General features: G+C 32.8%; 2 protein-coding genes across 2 annotated transcripts in view; both read right to left on the bottom strand.

The window, feature by feature from the left end:
* Window positions 1-129: 129 nt before the first annotated feature.
* On the bottom strand, window positions 130-6191 carry LOTGIDRAFT_238055 (hypothetical protein). The gene is made up of 12 exons (XM_009048807.1): window positions 6029-6191; window positions 5630-5830; window positions 5230-5325; window positions 4657-4760; window positions 4498-4534; window positions 4058-4195; window positions 3646-3816; window positions 3222-3341; window positions 2837-2921; window positions 2319-2498; window positions 1732-1836; window positions 130-1131 (listed from the first exon to the last, which is right to left on the bottom strand). Exons 1-12 carry the CDS (start codon window positions 6122-6124, stop codon window positions 1058-1060), a joined length of 1407 nt encoding a protein of 468 aa, XP_009047055.1. The 5' UTR covers window positions 6125-6191; the 3' UTR covers window positions 130-1057.
* A 243-nt stretch (window positions 6192-6434) lies between these two features.
* Window positions 6435-17068, bottom strand: part of LOTGIDRAFT_199879 (hypothetical protein) — a 16811-nt gene continuing 6177 nt past the window's right edge. The window contains exons 12-33 of the mRNA XM_009048808.1: window positions 16858-16991; window positions 16007-16082; window positions 15648-15791; window positions 15127-15271; window positions 14924-15006; window positions 14613-14720; window positions 14153-14296; window positions 13810-13915; window positions 13169-13283; window positions 12657-12830; window positions 10471-12518; window positions 10144-10242; window positions 9962-10017; window positions 9541-9610; window positions 9050-9176; window positions 8702-8802; window positions 8427-8539; window positions 8205-8263; window positions 7825-8035; window positions 7461-7567; window positions 7074-7231; window positions 6435-6603 (exon numbers count right to left, since the gene is read on the bottom strand). Of these exons, the coding sequence (XP_009047056.1) occupies window position 12518; window positions 12657-12830; window positions 13169-13283; window positions 13810-13915; window positions 14153-14296; window positions 14613-14720; window positions 14924-15006; window positions 15127-15271; window positions 15648-15791; window positions 16007-16082; window positions 16858-16991 (1230 nt within the window). The 3' untranslated portion in view covers window positions 6435-6603; window positions 7074-7231; window positions 7461-7567; ... (7 more) ...; window positions 10144-10242; window positions 10471-12517. The remainder of the gene's footprint in view (window positions 6604-7073; window positions 7232-7460; window positions 7568-7824; window positions 8036-8204; window positions 8264-8426; window positions 8540-8701; window positions 8803-9049; window positions 9177-9540; window positions 9611-9961; window positions 10018-10143; window positions 10243-10470; window positions 12519-12656; window positions 12831-13168; window positions 13284-13809; window positions 13916-14152; window positions 14297-14612; window positions 14721-14923; window positions 15007-15126; window positions 15272-15647; window positions 15792-16006; window positions 16083-16857; window positions 16992-17068) is intronic.

A 17068-nucleotide genomic window follows, 5' to 3' on the forward strand; every position in this document is an offset into this window, starting at 1 on the left:
AACACTATTAAAGACATGATTAATTTGAATCAATCTGCAGAAACATTTGATCACTCTCTTAAAAATCATATCTACATGTTATGTATTTTATTATTTTTTAAGCTACTATCAGCCCAATGTGCCAAGGGTGATCTGATGAGTTTTTTATTAATTAATGTTAACCAATAACAAAAAAGTAGCTAGACAACACAAAATAATGCTTGTTAAGGAATATCCAATCAAAATAACCAAATCCAAAACACAAAATGCAATTAATATTGGACATCTCAAAATTATTAAACATTTAAAGGGAGGCAACAACGAATTTGAGATGAATCATTTTCAAAAATTAATAACCACTCGTCTCCCTTGTTCAACTTGTCTTCAACTATAATTATTCATAGAAGTCTCACACCAGTGATTATTAGATCAGTCAATTGCCAGTTGGAATACTGTCTACAGAGCAATAATGTGCCATAGATTTAAATGATCCTCAAGGTAAGTGTTCGGTCAGTGTTCCTTAAAGCTAGTCTAGTGTTGCCTTCAACACCTATCAGCATACAGCATAAAAAGTCTGAGGTAAATTGAGCGTAAATTATCTATTTCCTTAAAGCAATCACATTGCACGTTTACACAATTATAAATACATTCCCATTTGACTTTCTTATTTACAATTACAATAAACAGTGCCAAGTTCGTTTAAAAGTCATCTTCGCTAGACCAACTGCAAACCATTAAAATGTTGAAAGAGGTTATGTGCACCAATTAACAAGATATATTTTGATATTTTTATATAAACGTCATCATAAAGAAAAGTAAGCTTAAGGTGAAATATATTGAAAAACTGTTTTGGAAAAGTTAACAGCAGATGAACTTCAGAAAAACATGTATTACTCTCACTTCTGACAATTTTGAAAATATTTAACATTGACATTGCAATATGAAAAAAAACCATTTATTTTTGAAAACTTGAAAGGATTTAGACATAATTTTGTTTTTATGAAAACTTTTTAATAGAAATGTGCTGACTATTCTTCCAATTGGATTGGCTAATTGAATTAAAATGTTAATTTTTAGTTTAACTGTCACCACCAGCTATATAAAAGTTGTAGACCATAGCTAAGCCTGCCACTATACCACTTGCTGCTAAACCTGGAATCAAACATAAAATATAATTGATAGGAGCTCAACTCTTGTTACAGACCTGTGTGATGGATATAAAATCCTCAACAGGAAATGTAGAAATGGGGTGAAAGAAATATCAAATAATTCTATTATAATAATCAACAATTGTCTAAAGCTAATCTTATATTGTATCTGTTTTGTTAGGAAGGCATGTGAGAATAAATATATAGATTCACTTAACAGGAATCTGTCCTCAACAAAGAGAATATTCTTAAGAAGAAAGATTCTAAAAATCAATTTCAGAAACTATTCCACATATTCCAGTCTTATAAAAATTAGACCAAACTTTCGTTCTGTTGTTTTTATTAGCTTTTATTTTTAATACAATCACATCACAAAATACCAGCACTGGAGAGAGAGTAAAAAATTTGATTGGTTAAAGCAGATGTCATCTAGTTGGGTCAAAAGGTTAATTTGACAAACGTTCAATAGGACTGTCTTTAGACCATAACTGAAGTGGTTTTATTAACAATAAAAGCTGACAAAAACGAAATGAAAGTTTGGTCTTATTCCAATTAGGCTGCACAATATTCATTTCAAGAGGAAAATATAAGGAAAATAACATACCAATATATGTAACAAAATTAGAATTACTATTTGTTGTTTCTGTGTCAACCTCCATATCAGTGGGAATCTCATGTTCTGAAGCTGTGGATATCCAGTCTACTTCAGCTATAATACAAAATAATAATCAAAACATATTAACAGATTGGCATATATTTTTGGGATCAATATAATGAAGTTTTAAGCTATGTTTTGCTCTTGATTTGGCTAATACTAAGAATACACTACACAATCTAGTAACCCGTCTTTTTTAATTTGAAATGTCAGGGGATTTTTAACTTGTACAGCCTAAAGCACACAGGGCCTTGGTTAATTGTCTCACGTAAACTACTAATGCTTTTCTCAAATCAGCTTGCATTAATGTTAAGCAAAATGAGATATATGGAATTGAAATAAAACTAAATAAACTGTAGATGTCCACTACCCATAAGTTCTGTAATAGTTCAGTGGTGGACTTAAATAAACCCATGTTATGCCAGTTATTAAAAAATAAAGTTATTCTTAGATTCTGCCTGTAACAAGATCTTCCTAAAAATGCATCAGAAAATAACCAAAATTGACACAATCATTAAAGAATCCCAAAAAATCACCTGCTGGTCTTTCAAGATCTAATTCTAAATTTTCTTCTGTTAAATTAACGTCTAATAATTCTTTAATTCTGTCTATAACTTCATCAGTCCGTTCATCTTGGAAGATATAATCACATATCTCAACCGAGGAATCAGGAACAATAACAAACACTCTTACTGGTGTATTATATAACTCTACAGCTTAAAATAGAACACACAAATAATTCTACTCAGATAGTATTGAAGTTGTGAAGATCCAGTTTCAGGCATACTCAAAACATAAACGTAAGCATTTCATATTTGGAGAATCTAATATTGATACATTTTAGTTAATTAACTTGTAGCCGAACCATTTGTCTGATTTTTTATCATGAAAAGTATTATAGCTAAAATAGATAAACTGTTGGTAAAAAATATTTAGAAATAGGTAAACGCTTAATATATGAGGCAAAATCACAAGTGCATGCTTGATATAAAGTCTTGCTTGACTTTGTGGTATACCAAAGATTTTCAGAAGTGACAGGAACCATAACTCTTACCTTTATCCTGTTCTGTGATAGCCAAATCTTCACATAACAATTCACATCTTGATAATAAACTTCTAGCTAGATCAACTTTTACTGCCTATAAATACACAACACTGACATACATAAATAATCTTTAAAAAGAACAGCATCCCTATTTGAGTTTTGTTTCTTACTATTCTTCTCATGAATTAATGAGGATCTGCAATCCTGTGCAGTGTCTAGCAAGAGAAATCTAGCCACAAATGGCCAAGGTCTAAATACCTCTCTCTCATCATATCAACGTTTTCTTAAATGAATTGATCATATTTTCGTATCCAGTTTAAAAATCTAAAAGCCCATAGTTTGTCCTCTGATATAGAAATTCTTTAATTGGTTTTTAGTATTGCAGGTTACTTACATGAATGGCATCACCAACAGTAGGTTTTCCTTGGATAAACGCTCGACTAACTATCTGACCTCTTAATACCATTAATGAACTAACTTTTGATAATATAGGAGCTGAAACTTTATTATCTGCCTGTAATATGTAACATTCATTATCAGCCTTCACATCCTCTAGGATGACTGTCTGGGTTTATGTTTTGACTTCCACTGAAGCACAAAACAACCTTTGAAAACATTGTCACAATAATTCAGATGAGATATCTCAGGGTACTAAATTCCTGACCTGGAACACATCTTAGAATTTCAGTATGGACACAAGCAGTATATAGTAGAAATATGTGGAACTTTTCTAATATTTTGTGTTGACTACTTTTGTGGACTGTCTTTTGATGTGTTAGTTTGTATTGAATGAATGAAATGATATAAAGCTTTCTTACCTGTTTGGTGAGTATTTCTATATTATATGACTGTGGTACAACAAGTCCTTTATCTCTACCACGTGACTTCTTACCACTGGAAGTATCTAGTGGTTCACTCGCCTCGCGTATTGCCCCATTGATTATACCTATACTACTTGTTAGAGACTTGAAGAACGGATTTAATCCTATCTGAAAACATAAAAGAAAGAACGAACTTTTACATATTTACATATACACAGTTTGATGACGAGGATAGACAGTGTGCAATAAGGGTAATTTTTTCAGGACAGCAGTATGAGCTTACTTTTTTTTCTGATTGTCTTGATATCTTTGAAGAACACAGCCTGTCTATCACACAATTTAATGCCCTATATGAGGAACAAATATCTTTTTGATAAAGATTGTACTCCAGATGAATGAACGAATGTACCTGTATCTGTTTGATTAAAGGGGAAGATTTTTTATTGGAAGGTACAGCAATTTTCATATCCAGAAATGCTGAAGTGTTGAGTTGAATCCATTTATCATTGATAGCTTGATATTTCCATTCTGCTGGGTGACCAGTACTCTAGAACACAAAATTCACATTTCTCATCAAACGATATACCAAAATAAACAGTATTACTAGCTATATTGACATTACAGTAGCAGTTGGATCAGCTATAGTAAATAAACAAACTAACTGTCCTGGATTGAATATCCAAAATATGTGTCTGCAAACTGAGAGAAGCTCCAGTCAAGAAACAAATTAGCTTACGACTAATAGATATCCAAGCACATATTCAAACTAGATGACCTGATGAGGATTGAATATCCAAAACGTGACCAACGTTTCAGAAGACTGAGATGAGCTATAGTCAATATACTCACCCTATTGTCTTGTACATCATATGTTCTACATGTTATTCTAGTATTGGGTAAAGAAAATTTAAATATATCAAATAACAATGTGTGACAAACAAGGTATTTTTTTGCTACACCTATCACAGTGGAGCTAAATTAAAATTATATTTTCTGACTAAAGGATACTTTCTAGTGAGTGAGTCAATATGGATAGTGATTCTATCTGTGATGTCATTATCTCTATTTAATATCTGGTACTGGTTCAAACTGCTATGTACTTGATATAATATCTACAATTATATAATCTTACTATGAAGTGAAATTGAGTTTTACATTTTACTTTTCTGTATCAAAACAGGCCTAAAAATTTGTCCAAATAGAGGAGAGCTCTTGTTGGCTCTTGTAAAAGCAATTTCAAACTAAAAAAATTCTTTTAGATTTTCCCAATTCACTATCTAAAGTAGAGGTTTTTCAATACATAATTTACAGGGAGAAACTGTGCCTAAATATCTGAAGCTATTATTTTATCCTGTGTACTGCTTGAAATCCTGGGCTCTAGTTAAGCAATCAAGCATTTACTTCACTACAATCTAATTAAAATTCATATTACAATTTCATATCATTTTTATTTTCTCATATTTCTAGAAAACACAAAGATAGGAAATTGTACCTTATTTTAATTAGATTGACCATACTGAGTCATTAGCTCATTCAGTAACAAGAAATTATGACTATTGGAGACCAGATAATAAAACATACCTGTCTAAGTTTGGTAGCAACATTCTGAGATATATTAGGTGGAGATAATATAAAAACACCAATAACATCTAAACCTCCTGGTAACATCCGCAATACCTACAAATATATACAGAATAATAGAGTTTTACACCATACTTTTCTCTATCTTATTGCCTTCATAAAATATAATGCAGTTCTATTCCCTTCTATTCCTCCTGAAGGAATAAATAAAATGAATTTTCACTTTGTGAAATGGAGTTTTACATCTTAAAGCCAAGCAGTGTGCAAAGAGGTAAAGTTTTGCATGAGCATTTGGCTACTTTTAACATTAACAGTCACTTCAACAAGTTTATTGGAGTCCTTGAAAATGACATGTCTATGTCAATGTCTATCTTGTAGTCTTCTACCAATCAAACTATACCTGTTTAGCATGTGTAGCAACCCATCCTTCATTGACATCATCTAATGATTTGGGTTTCTTTGGTCCTTTCTTTTTCACTTTTTTCTTATGAACCAATTCTTCGAGAAGTTCTGCAGGTAGTTCTTCTTCCTCACTCACTTCATCTTCTACTGGGTCTGGTGTCCTTGACAACCGCAGTACATAATCTCTCTGTTTCGTTACCTGGACAAATTTAAAATTGCCAATTAAGAAATAAAACACAATTGTCAAAAGCCTATTTCAAAAGGATCTTATTATTTTCATGTAAAAATCATTTGTAGGCCTATTTCCATTAAAAGGAAACTTGCGAATAAAATTTTACAAGAGTGAACAACTAAAGTAAACGGAAAAATTTTGGACCAATTAAAAATTTATATCCACCTGTCCAAGGATAAGGCCAACATTCCACTGTCCAGATTTGATTAATTCTTCAATATAGTTTTGAATGGCTTCGTCTGCATGAATTGATCTTCCCATTTCACTCTAAAACTCCTGACAATCTGTGAAATGAATAATTTTCTTAAGTCTTCACGTTGCAGTCGCCATAACCGGAAGTAAACAAGCTTTGGTCATCAAGACTGAATCGATATTTATGTTTCGATTAAAAAGACTCTTATTAGAAATTTACGACATTCTTAATGATTTGTTTAACATAACTACGACAATTTTTGATAAGCTGTCGACTTTGAAATCATTTTTTTTGGCAAAAGTTGGGAAATAATTCACGAAATTAAAACAATCAATATAAAATGAGAAACCTTGAAAAAGACGAATGTCGTAAATGGCGGGAAATCAAATAGTAAACAAGAGAGAAAATTCCGGGAAATAGTAGAATTCAATCGAAATGACAGAAAAGGAGAAATATGACCCGGCGTCTCTCCCTGACTTGCTACCGATGTATTATAAACGATTATTTCCTTATGGTCCTTACTACAGATGGCTCAACTACGGTGGAGGTGGGGACTTTAGATTACTATCGTTTACATTATAATTATAAGATCTACCACGCCCATTTTATTTATGGAACAGTAGCTTGGTATAACGTTTTATAAGAGATACTCTCTTATAGAAGCACTGGCTTAGGACACAAGGAGGGAATCTTGGAATACATCAATTTGACAGGAAATTGCCTACTTCTGGAGAGATTTACATGATAAACAAGCTTGGTGTAAATATTTACAAGATTCACATATAAAACTCAAACAGTTAGGCCTACTTGATCTGATTGATTCCCATGAATGACATTAGCAGAGGCAGGAGATTATTATAAATCATTTATTTGATTTAAAGCTTTTCATTCTGTCATAATCATTCTTCAGGTAAATCAACTGGTATGTTGACATTATTATTGAACTAGTAGAACCTGGCATGTGGTAACAATTTAATTGCTGGTTTGATGACTTACTTTATTGTTTCTCAATTTCAGTTCCAAAAAATTATTTCCAAAATCGGGAGTTTTCCTTCACCTTAAAAGATGATGTTTATATTCGTTACCAGTCATTTTCTGATCAATCAGAATTGGAAAAAGAGATTCAGAAAAGATGCCCATATAAAATTGATATTGGAGCTGTGTTCTCTCATAAGGTAATGGATGGGTGTGCGAACCCAGAATCAATATTTTCCCCTGTCAGTTATGCATGTCAGAGGCCTAGTCAAGTCTAGTCCATTTGTTTGGGACAATAAACTGAGGCCCCGTATTTAAATATCTATCAACAGTTGGAGAAAGAGCAGGCTTGTGACTCTATATTGACTGTTTTATTGCACACTGCCTATATTCATTAGACCAATTTCATAACTGTTATTTTCTTCTCAGCCGAAAGAACACAAAACGGTAAAAGCTGCAGCGTTTCAAGCACAGGAGAAGGAGCTGGTTTTTGATATTGATATGACAGATTATGATGATGTCAGAGCTTGCTGCACGTAAGTATATTTAGCAATCATAAGCTTACACATGCATTTTATTTAAATTAAATTTTCAGAATTCACTTGGAGTACAGGTATGGCAATCTTGTGCTAGACTGCCCCAAAACATTTAAGGAGGGAGTTTTTCAAAACTTTTTATGTGTATCAGGGACACTCATTTCATTTGCTCCATTCCAATTTTAAGTTAAAAATGAGTGGCATCAGGTGTTCCAAACACCCATACTTAAATATTGAAATTTGAATTCTAATTTCAGTGGAGCAGATATATGTGAAAAATGTTGGCCATTAATGAAAATGGCAGTGAAGATTATCCATGCTGCTCTGACAGAAGATTTTGGATTTAAACATTTATTATGGGTGTATTCTGGACGACGTGGTATCCATTGTTGGGTATGTGATGAAACAGCTCGGAAATTATCTCAAGCTGGGCGTTCCGCTGTGGCAGAATATCTCAGTCTTGTTCGAGTGAGTATAGCCTATTCTGTCTGCATATGTATCGAGGCATAATATTAGAATGTATTATCTCTTCCAATCCAGTTGTCCTGATGAATGTTTCGTGTAAGAAACACTGAGATGGAATAGTTATCGTTCTGGACATTAAAGAACAATAAAAATTAAATATATATGATTCCAGGGAGGTGAAAATCAAGTAAAGAAAGTTAGTTTAGATGAGACTTTACACCCTTCTATCAGGTAATGAGACATTTAGATTTCTATAACCAACGGGGAGTAAAAATGCTTTCATAAAGGCATTGAAACTCATTTCATTAGGCCCAGTGAGGTGTAGAAACTCTCATTTCATTAGCCCCATAAGATGTAGAAACACTCATTTCATTATGAACTCCTTTAATTTCAGACGAGCTGTAAATGTAATAGAAGAGTATTTTGAAAAGTATTCAGTGAAAAAACAAGATTTCTTGGATACCCCAGAACAATGGGATAAAGTTTTAAATCTTATACCTGTTGATGATATCCTTTCGTCAAATTTTATTTTTACAGTTTCTCAAAACAGCAAAATACTTTTAGTGTATTTGTCATTCCATTAATTTGTCAATATTAAATTGATTTAAATTAAAATCTCTAAACGCACTACTTTTCACTGAATATTATTAGACTTAATTCAGGTATAACATGTAAGAAAGGAGATCAATAATTTATTTGATAGCCTGGGTACCAACACAGCAACACGATTAACCATATTAAAGGAAAAACTTCACCAGTATAAAGACACAGTAAGTTTAAAACTCTCAGACTCTTCTTTTAACAATAAGTTAACATGAAATAAGAGGTAAATAGCAGTTTTTAAATCAAATCATGAATGGATAAGTACCTGTGTATCTTGTTTGCTAATTACCAGCAAAGCCAAGCTGTTTGCTATTGTGATATTATCACAAAATGTTTGATAAGCAGGAAGCCCTCCTGTATTATTTCGAATTTAGAGTTTAAACCGGTGAAATATTTAAATCTTTGTTTCATCAGCATAAGAAATTAAAGATGACACTAGAAGAAATCATGGTCCAATTTTGTTATCCCAGACTGGATGTTAACGTCAGTAAGGGGGTAAATCATTTATTAAAATCACCCTTCTGTGTCCACCCTAAAACAGGTATGTAACCACTTCCCAATCTTCACAATGTCAAGCTACAATAGCCACCATTCTTGTATTACGAAAGTTTTTGTATTTTGTAGCTTAAAATCCATTAAAATCGCTGCATTCCATAATACACACGTTGGCTATTGTAGTTCTGGTAAAACCTTTGCTTTGCGCTCGCAGTGTTTTACAGTATAAGAATATCAGTACATGGTGAACTATTTATAACATTTCCATCAGTTTACAAGCCTTATTCAACTTTTGTATTTATCCCTTGTATGGGTAAATCATATACAATTTACAACCAATTGTGTCATTTTCAAAAGCATTATGAGCACTTGATCTAGTGTTTTATCAGTATATTTATTCTGTATTGTAGGGAGAGTTTGTGTGTCATTTGACCCTATTAAAGTTGATCAGTTTAATCCTTTTAAAGTTCCCACTATCAGGTAGTATAATATTTATTTCATAGTAGAGTAGTTAGGATAAGACAAAGCAAGATCCTGTGTACATGGATTGAACAAAGAATAAGCTGCTTACATGGCAGAAATTGCTGCTCACTCACTACAAACTTCATTAGCCTGAATACACTCAATGATCTTGATAGTTATAATAAAAAGTGACTAGGCTAATGCTGCTATCCTGCCAAAATTTCCCTCACTCTCACTGCATACCAAGTATTCATTCTTCTACGACATTAAAGATCTCTCAACAGTTTGAAAGAGAATCAGCAAATGCAGCTGTCCTGTCCAAAATTTACCTCACTAATTACCTTCATTTGATTGTGAACTATATTTCAGTCAGTTACTAGATGAAATAGATCAATCCACTGATATAGAAGACAAGAAAATAAAAGGTATGTAGCAGTAGATTTTCATTAAGATTGACACGATTCAAAATTTTTCCTACATTTTCAATTTTGTCTATATATTCATAGCTAGACATGCCTAGCAAATACAAAAAATTAATTATTTTTTATTAGACTACAAGAAGACATCACTAGCTGAGCCAATTGAAGTTCTGGAGAAATTTGTGAAGACACTGGAAAATTCCTGGAAGGGAAAATTAATAGAACAAAGTGGTAAATATATTTGTTCTTTACCATTTTCAAAATGTTAATAACAAAGTTTAAACTATTTCCTACATTCTTTGCTAATCCATGAAAATTGTTAAAAATTTTGACTATGGCATTTAGTGTTCTTTGAACATTTTCTTCATTGGTCTGATGACAACAGTATAGCCAAACTGGTATAAAAGCAATGACATCGATTCACTTCGAAATTAAAAGCCTAGTTCTTTCTTTTTTCAGATATGAAGATGGAATTTTGAAAACTTTAATGTCTTTCAAGTACAATATTCACAACAGCCAACAGCTCATGAATAAAATATTGATTCCAGTTTTCTTTTATATTTCCTTACACATCGTGGTTAAAATTTTCAGTCTTGCCAGATTAAGATTAAAGAACAGTTGACAACCCTATTATGAGCAAGCTGAAATGAGATTTCATGACAGATTTCAGCCAGAATTTTTTGCAAGGATTAAGGATAATCATTTAACCCCAGTTCAAAAGCTACTGGTTCTAGTAGATTAGTAAATTTCTGACAGATTGTGGAAATTTGAACACCTACAAGCTATAATTATCACAGAATAAATCATTAAGCAATTAAATGTATTTAATAATTATCTGCTTACAGTCAAAATTCTGTGTTTAACAAAATAAAACATAGTTAACTTAGAAATCTGGTTTTTAATTTGTACATACAATTACAATATAATTACTTCCCAGTTTGTACAAACAAAATGACGAAATTGAAATTGTTTTGGATGGCATAAAACCCAGTCCAAATTTTTGGCTGAATTAGATGCTTTCCAAATCAATTTCGCATCATTTAATTTGGTTAGTTAATAAAGATGGACAAGAATTAATCAACATTAGACTTGGAATAAAGCAGGAACAAGGACCACCATATAAAAAACAAAGGCTCAGATCAACAAAATTTTCCAGAAAGTAGAACCCTGTTCACTCAGATTAATGAAATTGATTAGATTCAGTTTTTATTCATGATTTATAGAAAGTTTAATGTTGAACAACTCCAAAAGATATCACAGAAAGGATAGAAAAGAATAGAACAAGGGAATCTGTCCAGACATAACCCATGGTCACATTTCTGAAAAATCTTGCCATTTAAGATCACTTAATTCACAATTAGAAATAGGCTTACAATAATCATTAATAGCAAGATTTTTTTGCATGAAATGAGACCAGAAAACTTCAAACCTGTTTAAAAACAAGCTGCTAGCTTTCTTTGATCTTTTTTTGAAAAGAAGAAATGAACAAGCCTACAACTCAAGACACAGGTATTAATACATATCAGAGACAATTCAAAATAAACTTGAACGGTTCACTATATTTTGAGGTAGAAACTATCAGGTCAGACCTCTAAAGACCTCCAAACAAAGTGGACTATTCCAGTTCAAGTTTTGATTCATCTCTGGATGTGCATTAATATCTTTGTCTTACAATTAATAATTGTGTAATTTAATCAACAATTTTGAAATCTATATTTATCGTATCTGGATTTGTTTTTAAAATAAATTGATGATTTGAGCACTACTACATATTTCCAATAACATGTAACAAAACAAAAACAAAATCATAAATTTCTCTACAAAAACAAAAACTTTACAAAAAACTTAATTTGGATTTGTTTGTTTTTGAAAAAACTTAGCACTTTTTATGACGTTATGGCGTATTTTAACATGGATGTTTTAGCACATTAAGTTTCCTCTTTAAACTCCATATTCTATTTTTTGAGATCCATTTAGTATTGATTTTTCCAAACAAGTCCTTTTATGGCCTGCATAGGAAGAATCACTTCTGCATAATTTAAGCATGCCTAAAAACTAGGTAATATTGATGAATGGAATAACAACACAGGTATAGTAAGAGTCTACCATCAACACCGAACAGTTGATTGTTTCACATGGTTGTTGATAGGCTAGTCACCTTACCACGGACTGGCTGATAGTTATTGAAAGCTTGTTTTATCACAATAAGATTTGTAATCTCACTCGATTGACGTCGACGGACATGTTAAATTCTCGTAGAGATAATTCAGTAGAACTCTCTCTGGAAGAGATTAGAACTTGGAAGTTTTGAACAGCTCACAATGCGTCAGATACAAACTTGTTGTCGTGGTAACAAGTTTGAGCACGCTACTGAAGCACTCCCTCTTTCTCCCATCATGCACTCTTCTTTCTCTCACGGACGACCAGGAATTGAACTTCATCGATCGAATCACAAGTTTAAACGTCTTATCACTACAGCGATGATAGTTTTCACTGGATTCAGTTATCTGAAAGAAAAAGTTCAAATTATTAAAAATATGAATTGAAATGGCTGGGTTTTGGTTTATAAAAATAAGAAAATTTTCAAGGACAGAGGCATCAGCCTAGTCTATTTATACTGTTTGGAAAGAAAATAAAGACCTTACCATGAAGTATTTTTTAACTTGCGTATTTCTTTCGTGGCCCAATTAGCTAAGGTTTTAGTTTTATGACCTTTTGACCTTCGACCTGCTGTCATTAAATCCTGTATAGATTGTTTTTCTACCATAGGTAATATTTGACCTCCGAAATTCTGACCTCCGAACGCAGTACACATATCACTAAAATAAAATATAGATCTTAAGTTTAAGCAATTTAACTCTCACAATAATAGCAGTCTCTTGGTGATAGATGGTCATGTTTTTAGGTATGAGGTCACTCTGACATGGGAAAATACCACAATCTCACAATTGACCTGTCCCAGTAATTTTGCAGTGAAGCTCAAAGTTGAACTTTTCAGAAAGCACTTGTGGCATTACAATCATAAAAAACTTCTGAAAACAAGGAGGAACACCATGCAATGTGCAATTGGTTAACTCTATTTTGTATTAGAAACTGTGAAGGGATCTAGTTCACAAATAACCTATCCAATTGCTCAAAAAACATACACAATGCTTACCCAATGAGACCACAGCAGGCTGCAATATTTCCATCACTTTTGTCCTCATCAAGAGCAATATGTTCTATAAATGATATCATGTGAGGAACGTGGGGCAAGAGTAGACATACATCTGCTGAAAAAATAAATACATTGTAAATATTTTAAGGACTGTCTTTTTTCTGTCATGCAGCAATGAGATCAAAATGATGTTTTAAAACAAACTCTCTTTGCTCTAGTTTTGGCTCATAAAGATGAGCAATGCTATGCGATAAAATTTGCCAATATGGTGGTACAAGTTAACTAGTTTCACTAATTCCTACTAGACCTTCAACTTACTGTCCAATCCAAACAATTAAGACACTTTTTCCTGCATCATTGACAAGAGCAACTGGGTTGAAAGGTTTGAATTTTTTTTTTTACCTATCTTAGTCCAAATTCTGGATCCAAAAGTACACCTAAGCAAATTAAGTCAAATTAAGCAAACTTTTTTTCCATGTATGTACATTCTAGATAAACAAAAAAAACCTTTTTTGATCGGTCACTCATTGGAATTCTGCTGGTAATTCTTTTAATTTAGCTAATTATGAATTAAAATTGACATGTGAGACAAACTGGTATTGTTTCAAGTCATTAGAACACTCTACTCTCTATATACGTACCATTATTCTGTTCACCATCACCTTTCAGACCTTGTACTATACCAGTATAGGCTTCTAGACACCCTTCTCTTACTTCATTTAAATAATCTACCATATCATAGTCACTCTACAAAATAATATTTTTAAATGTGATTATTTTATGGGTTGCCCAATATTTATAAGAAATCATGTCTCCACAAATAGGACCTCTTTATTTTATTAATTCAACTTTATTATGCCTGGGGACAAAATTTTCAAAGAATTTGGTGGGTTTACCAACCAGTAATAAATGAATATGATGTAATAACTAAATGTATACAGAAGCAACGTACTGCAAAGAATGAAATTCAGTAAATAATATTACCTTGTCAACTTGTAGCTGTGAAGCTTGTTGTAGAGTATTTAATACCACATCTAAATATGTTTTAAAATTAGGTCCAATAGCTAGAGCAATATCACCAAACACAGATAATATCTGGGGCTTCACTTGACGATGTACACTATCATTCTAAAAATAAAAATAAATTAATTCTAATAACCAAATTAAAATCATATCAACCCAAACAGTTGCCAATAGATTCCCAACTACCTCTGCATAGTTTCCCTTTCACAACATATGGTAGAAATGACTGATAGGAACTGTTATCCAATCTAGGATGATAGGTCTTGATCTTTCCCTTCTCCTTTTAAACCCATATCATCTTTTTATTTCATTTCTGACTTCTTGCTTCTGTTCAAACCAATTGCCTGATTGAGTATTCGAAACAGAAGATAAGCCAGGAACAATCAACTAGAACCCTGTGAAAATTAAAGATAATACTTACAGCTAATATAGATAGTAAGGTCTGCATCAGATCATCACACAATGGTAAAATCTTTCTACCAAGAGCTCTACTTAAATCACCTACTACTCCTACTGATGCTAGACAAACCTGAAACACAAAATAAGACATCCCACTTTATTACCAGTTGTGGACCATTGAATTGGTTTAAGATCATCTAACAATGAGAGGTCCTCTGATTTGCTTTCTGTCTAAAGGATTGGACAATCTGCAATTACTAAATCAACCCATGACAACATATTTCACAACACTCAATGATTACAAACCAACACCACTGACGAAAAAATACTAACTTGATATTCAGCACAGTTCTGTAGACCAAGAGCCAAGAATGGTTTAAAAGCTTCTACATATTTCTCAAATCCTTCTCCCAGTACTGAAATACACAATCATTTTATTATGACTAACGTTGGTTCTCTTGCGCTTGTCAATTTATACAAACTCTTAATTAGGTAATTCAGATCATCTGTTAATTTGGAAATATAATGAGACAAACCTTCAATGAGTATTGAAACAGCTAAAATAGCGTCTTCTTGAACTCCTCCCCCTTTTCCTCCTGTACTCAACATCTGTAGTAGTGCAGCCATAATTTGATCTGATATCTTAGGAGCATCTTCTGGTGTTACTTTACGTAAAACACTCTACAAACAGAAATAGGGATTAATCTTTGTATATCTGTCTATTGATTCAAAAATATCAGTACCTTCATTTAAAAAATTTAATTTCAAATTCCATAAAAATCAGGCTATGTAAAAGAGAATTTTTTCCGAGACAACCACATTAGCCTTTGATTTCCAAGGTACATCAACATAAAGGTATTTTGATCACACACGATATGTAGTACAAAGAGTGTCAGTTTAATGACCTGTCTTCAAAATTGGAGGTTTTCACAATGTCATTCCCTTAGATCCATTACCAGACAGAGAAACCGATTTTACTTTCAGTTACCAAAATGTTTGGAAACATTCCACTGTTTGTATTGAGTATAGTCATATATCATTAGGTAGATTAACAAACCTGTAAGGTGGCACATAATAAAGATTGTAGATCATTAAATTGACTTCTATCATTACAGGATTGGACTGCCGATTCCATCTCCAACACTTTACGTAACCTCTCTAATATAATCATAGTGGTGTTCTGAACTATTACATAGCAATCCTGAAATCAAATTACATTAAGTTATACTTCGTACTATCTCGTATCAGACTGTTGAATACCTTGTTGGGCTATTGAAATGAAGTTTATATCTTACTGTTCTGTACATTATTGGGATAATGAAATCAAATAGAGTTTTTAGTCTTTGGTGTTATATATTACAAGGAGAGGGTGGCAAAATGGCTTCTTCAAAATGAGATTTTTGGGAAACTTTGTACCTTCGGACTGTTTTTCACCATTTCCATCAAGGCCTCGTATGCCGCATTTCTTAGATTATGCTGGTTACCATCAGGTCTGAAATAACAAGACAAAATGTTAGGTCAGCCATCTATATGCTCTGATTCAATCAAGCACCGGTCTAATGAAGTTGAACAATGCCATGCAGTGAGCAATAAGAAAATACTCTGCAGAACAGCATTGACGGCAACATTTTATGCTCTTGACACCATAGGCAAGTAGTAATTGAAACAACCTCAGTAGATCATCGACAAGGATCATGGGCAATCACTAGTCAAATTCTTTCATCCTTGGTGTTTTTTTTCAGAAATAGTATTCAAAGGCATGATCTGGACCTATACACAGATGGAATTCCAGGGATCCTCGGATCCAAAAGTTAAAGCTTTTGGGAAAGGGAACAACCTCAGTAGATCATCGACAAGGATCATGGGCAATCACTAGTCAAATTCTTTCATCCTTGGTTGGCATTTTCAAAAACAGTATTCTAAGGCATGATCTGGACCTATACACAGATGGAATTCCAGGGATCCTCGGATCCAAAAGTTGAAGCTTTTGGGAAAGGGAACAACCTCAGTAGATCATCGACAAGGATCATGGGCAATCACTAGTCAAATTCTTTCATCATTGGTTGACTTATCGAAAGAATAACATTCAAACACTTGTTCTCAGCCTTTATTCAGATGGTATTCCAGGATTCTTAAGTTAATGCGCACCTTGCTGGGAAAGGGAACAACCTCAGCAGATACAATACAATCTATATACAGATAGAATGCCCAGATTCATCGTCTTCTTTGTTACAGACTATCAATTTCAGTGAAGAAAGCAAACTAACCTGTCTGTGGTCTGTAGTAAAATATTAACTATAGGTTGGAAATAGGTAGACAGACAGAACGTAGCAGGTGGTCCATCACCAGTTGTAGCTGCTTCAGCAGCCTCAAACGCAGCTTCTGCTAAACTTGAAAATGCCTAAAAAAAAAACAAATGTCATTAAACATTTGGATCATTCTTAGATAAAATGCATATCTATATATTGTGTGAAAGNT

This window comes from Lottia gigantea (assembly GCF_000327385.1).
Source record: "Lottia gigantea unplaced genomic scaffold LOTGIsca_129, whole genome shotgun sequence".
NCBI classification, from domain to species: Eukaryota; Metazoa; Mollusca; class Gastropoda; family Lottiidae; genus Lottia; species Lottia gigantea.

What these genes read in the sequence shown, in the direction of transcription:
- LOTGIDRAFT_238055 (XM_009048807.1), bottom strand. Translation starts at nt 6,124, where the DNA reads ATGGGAAGATCAATTCATGCAGACGAAGCCATTCAAAACTATATTGAA. An exon ending in ATGATGTACAAGACAATAGG is followed by an intron (nt 4,196 to 4,497) that starts GTGAGTATATTG and finishes TTTGTGTTCTAG; the next exon opens with AGTACTGGTCACCCAGCAGA. An exon ending in AGATCTTGAAAGACCAGCAG is followed by an intron (nt 1,837 to 2,318) that starts GTGATTTTTTGG and finishes TTTGTATTATAG; the next exon opens with CTGAAGTAGACTGGATATCC.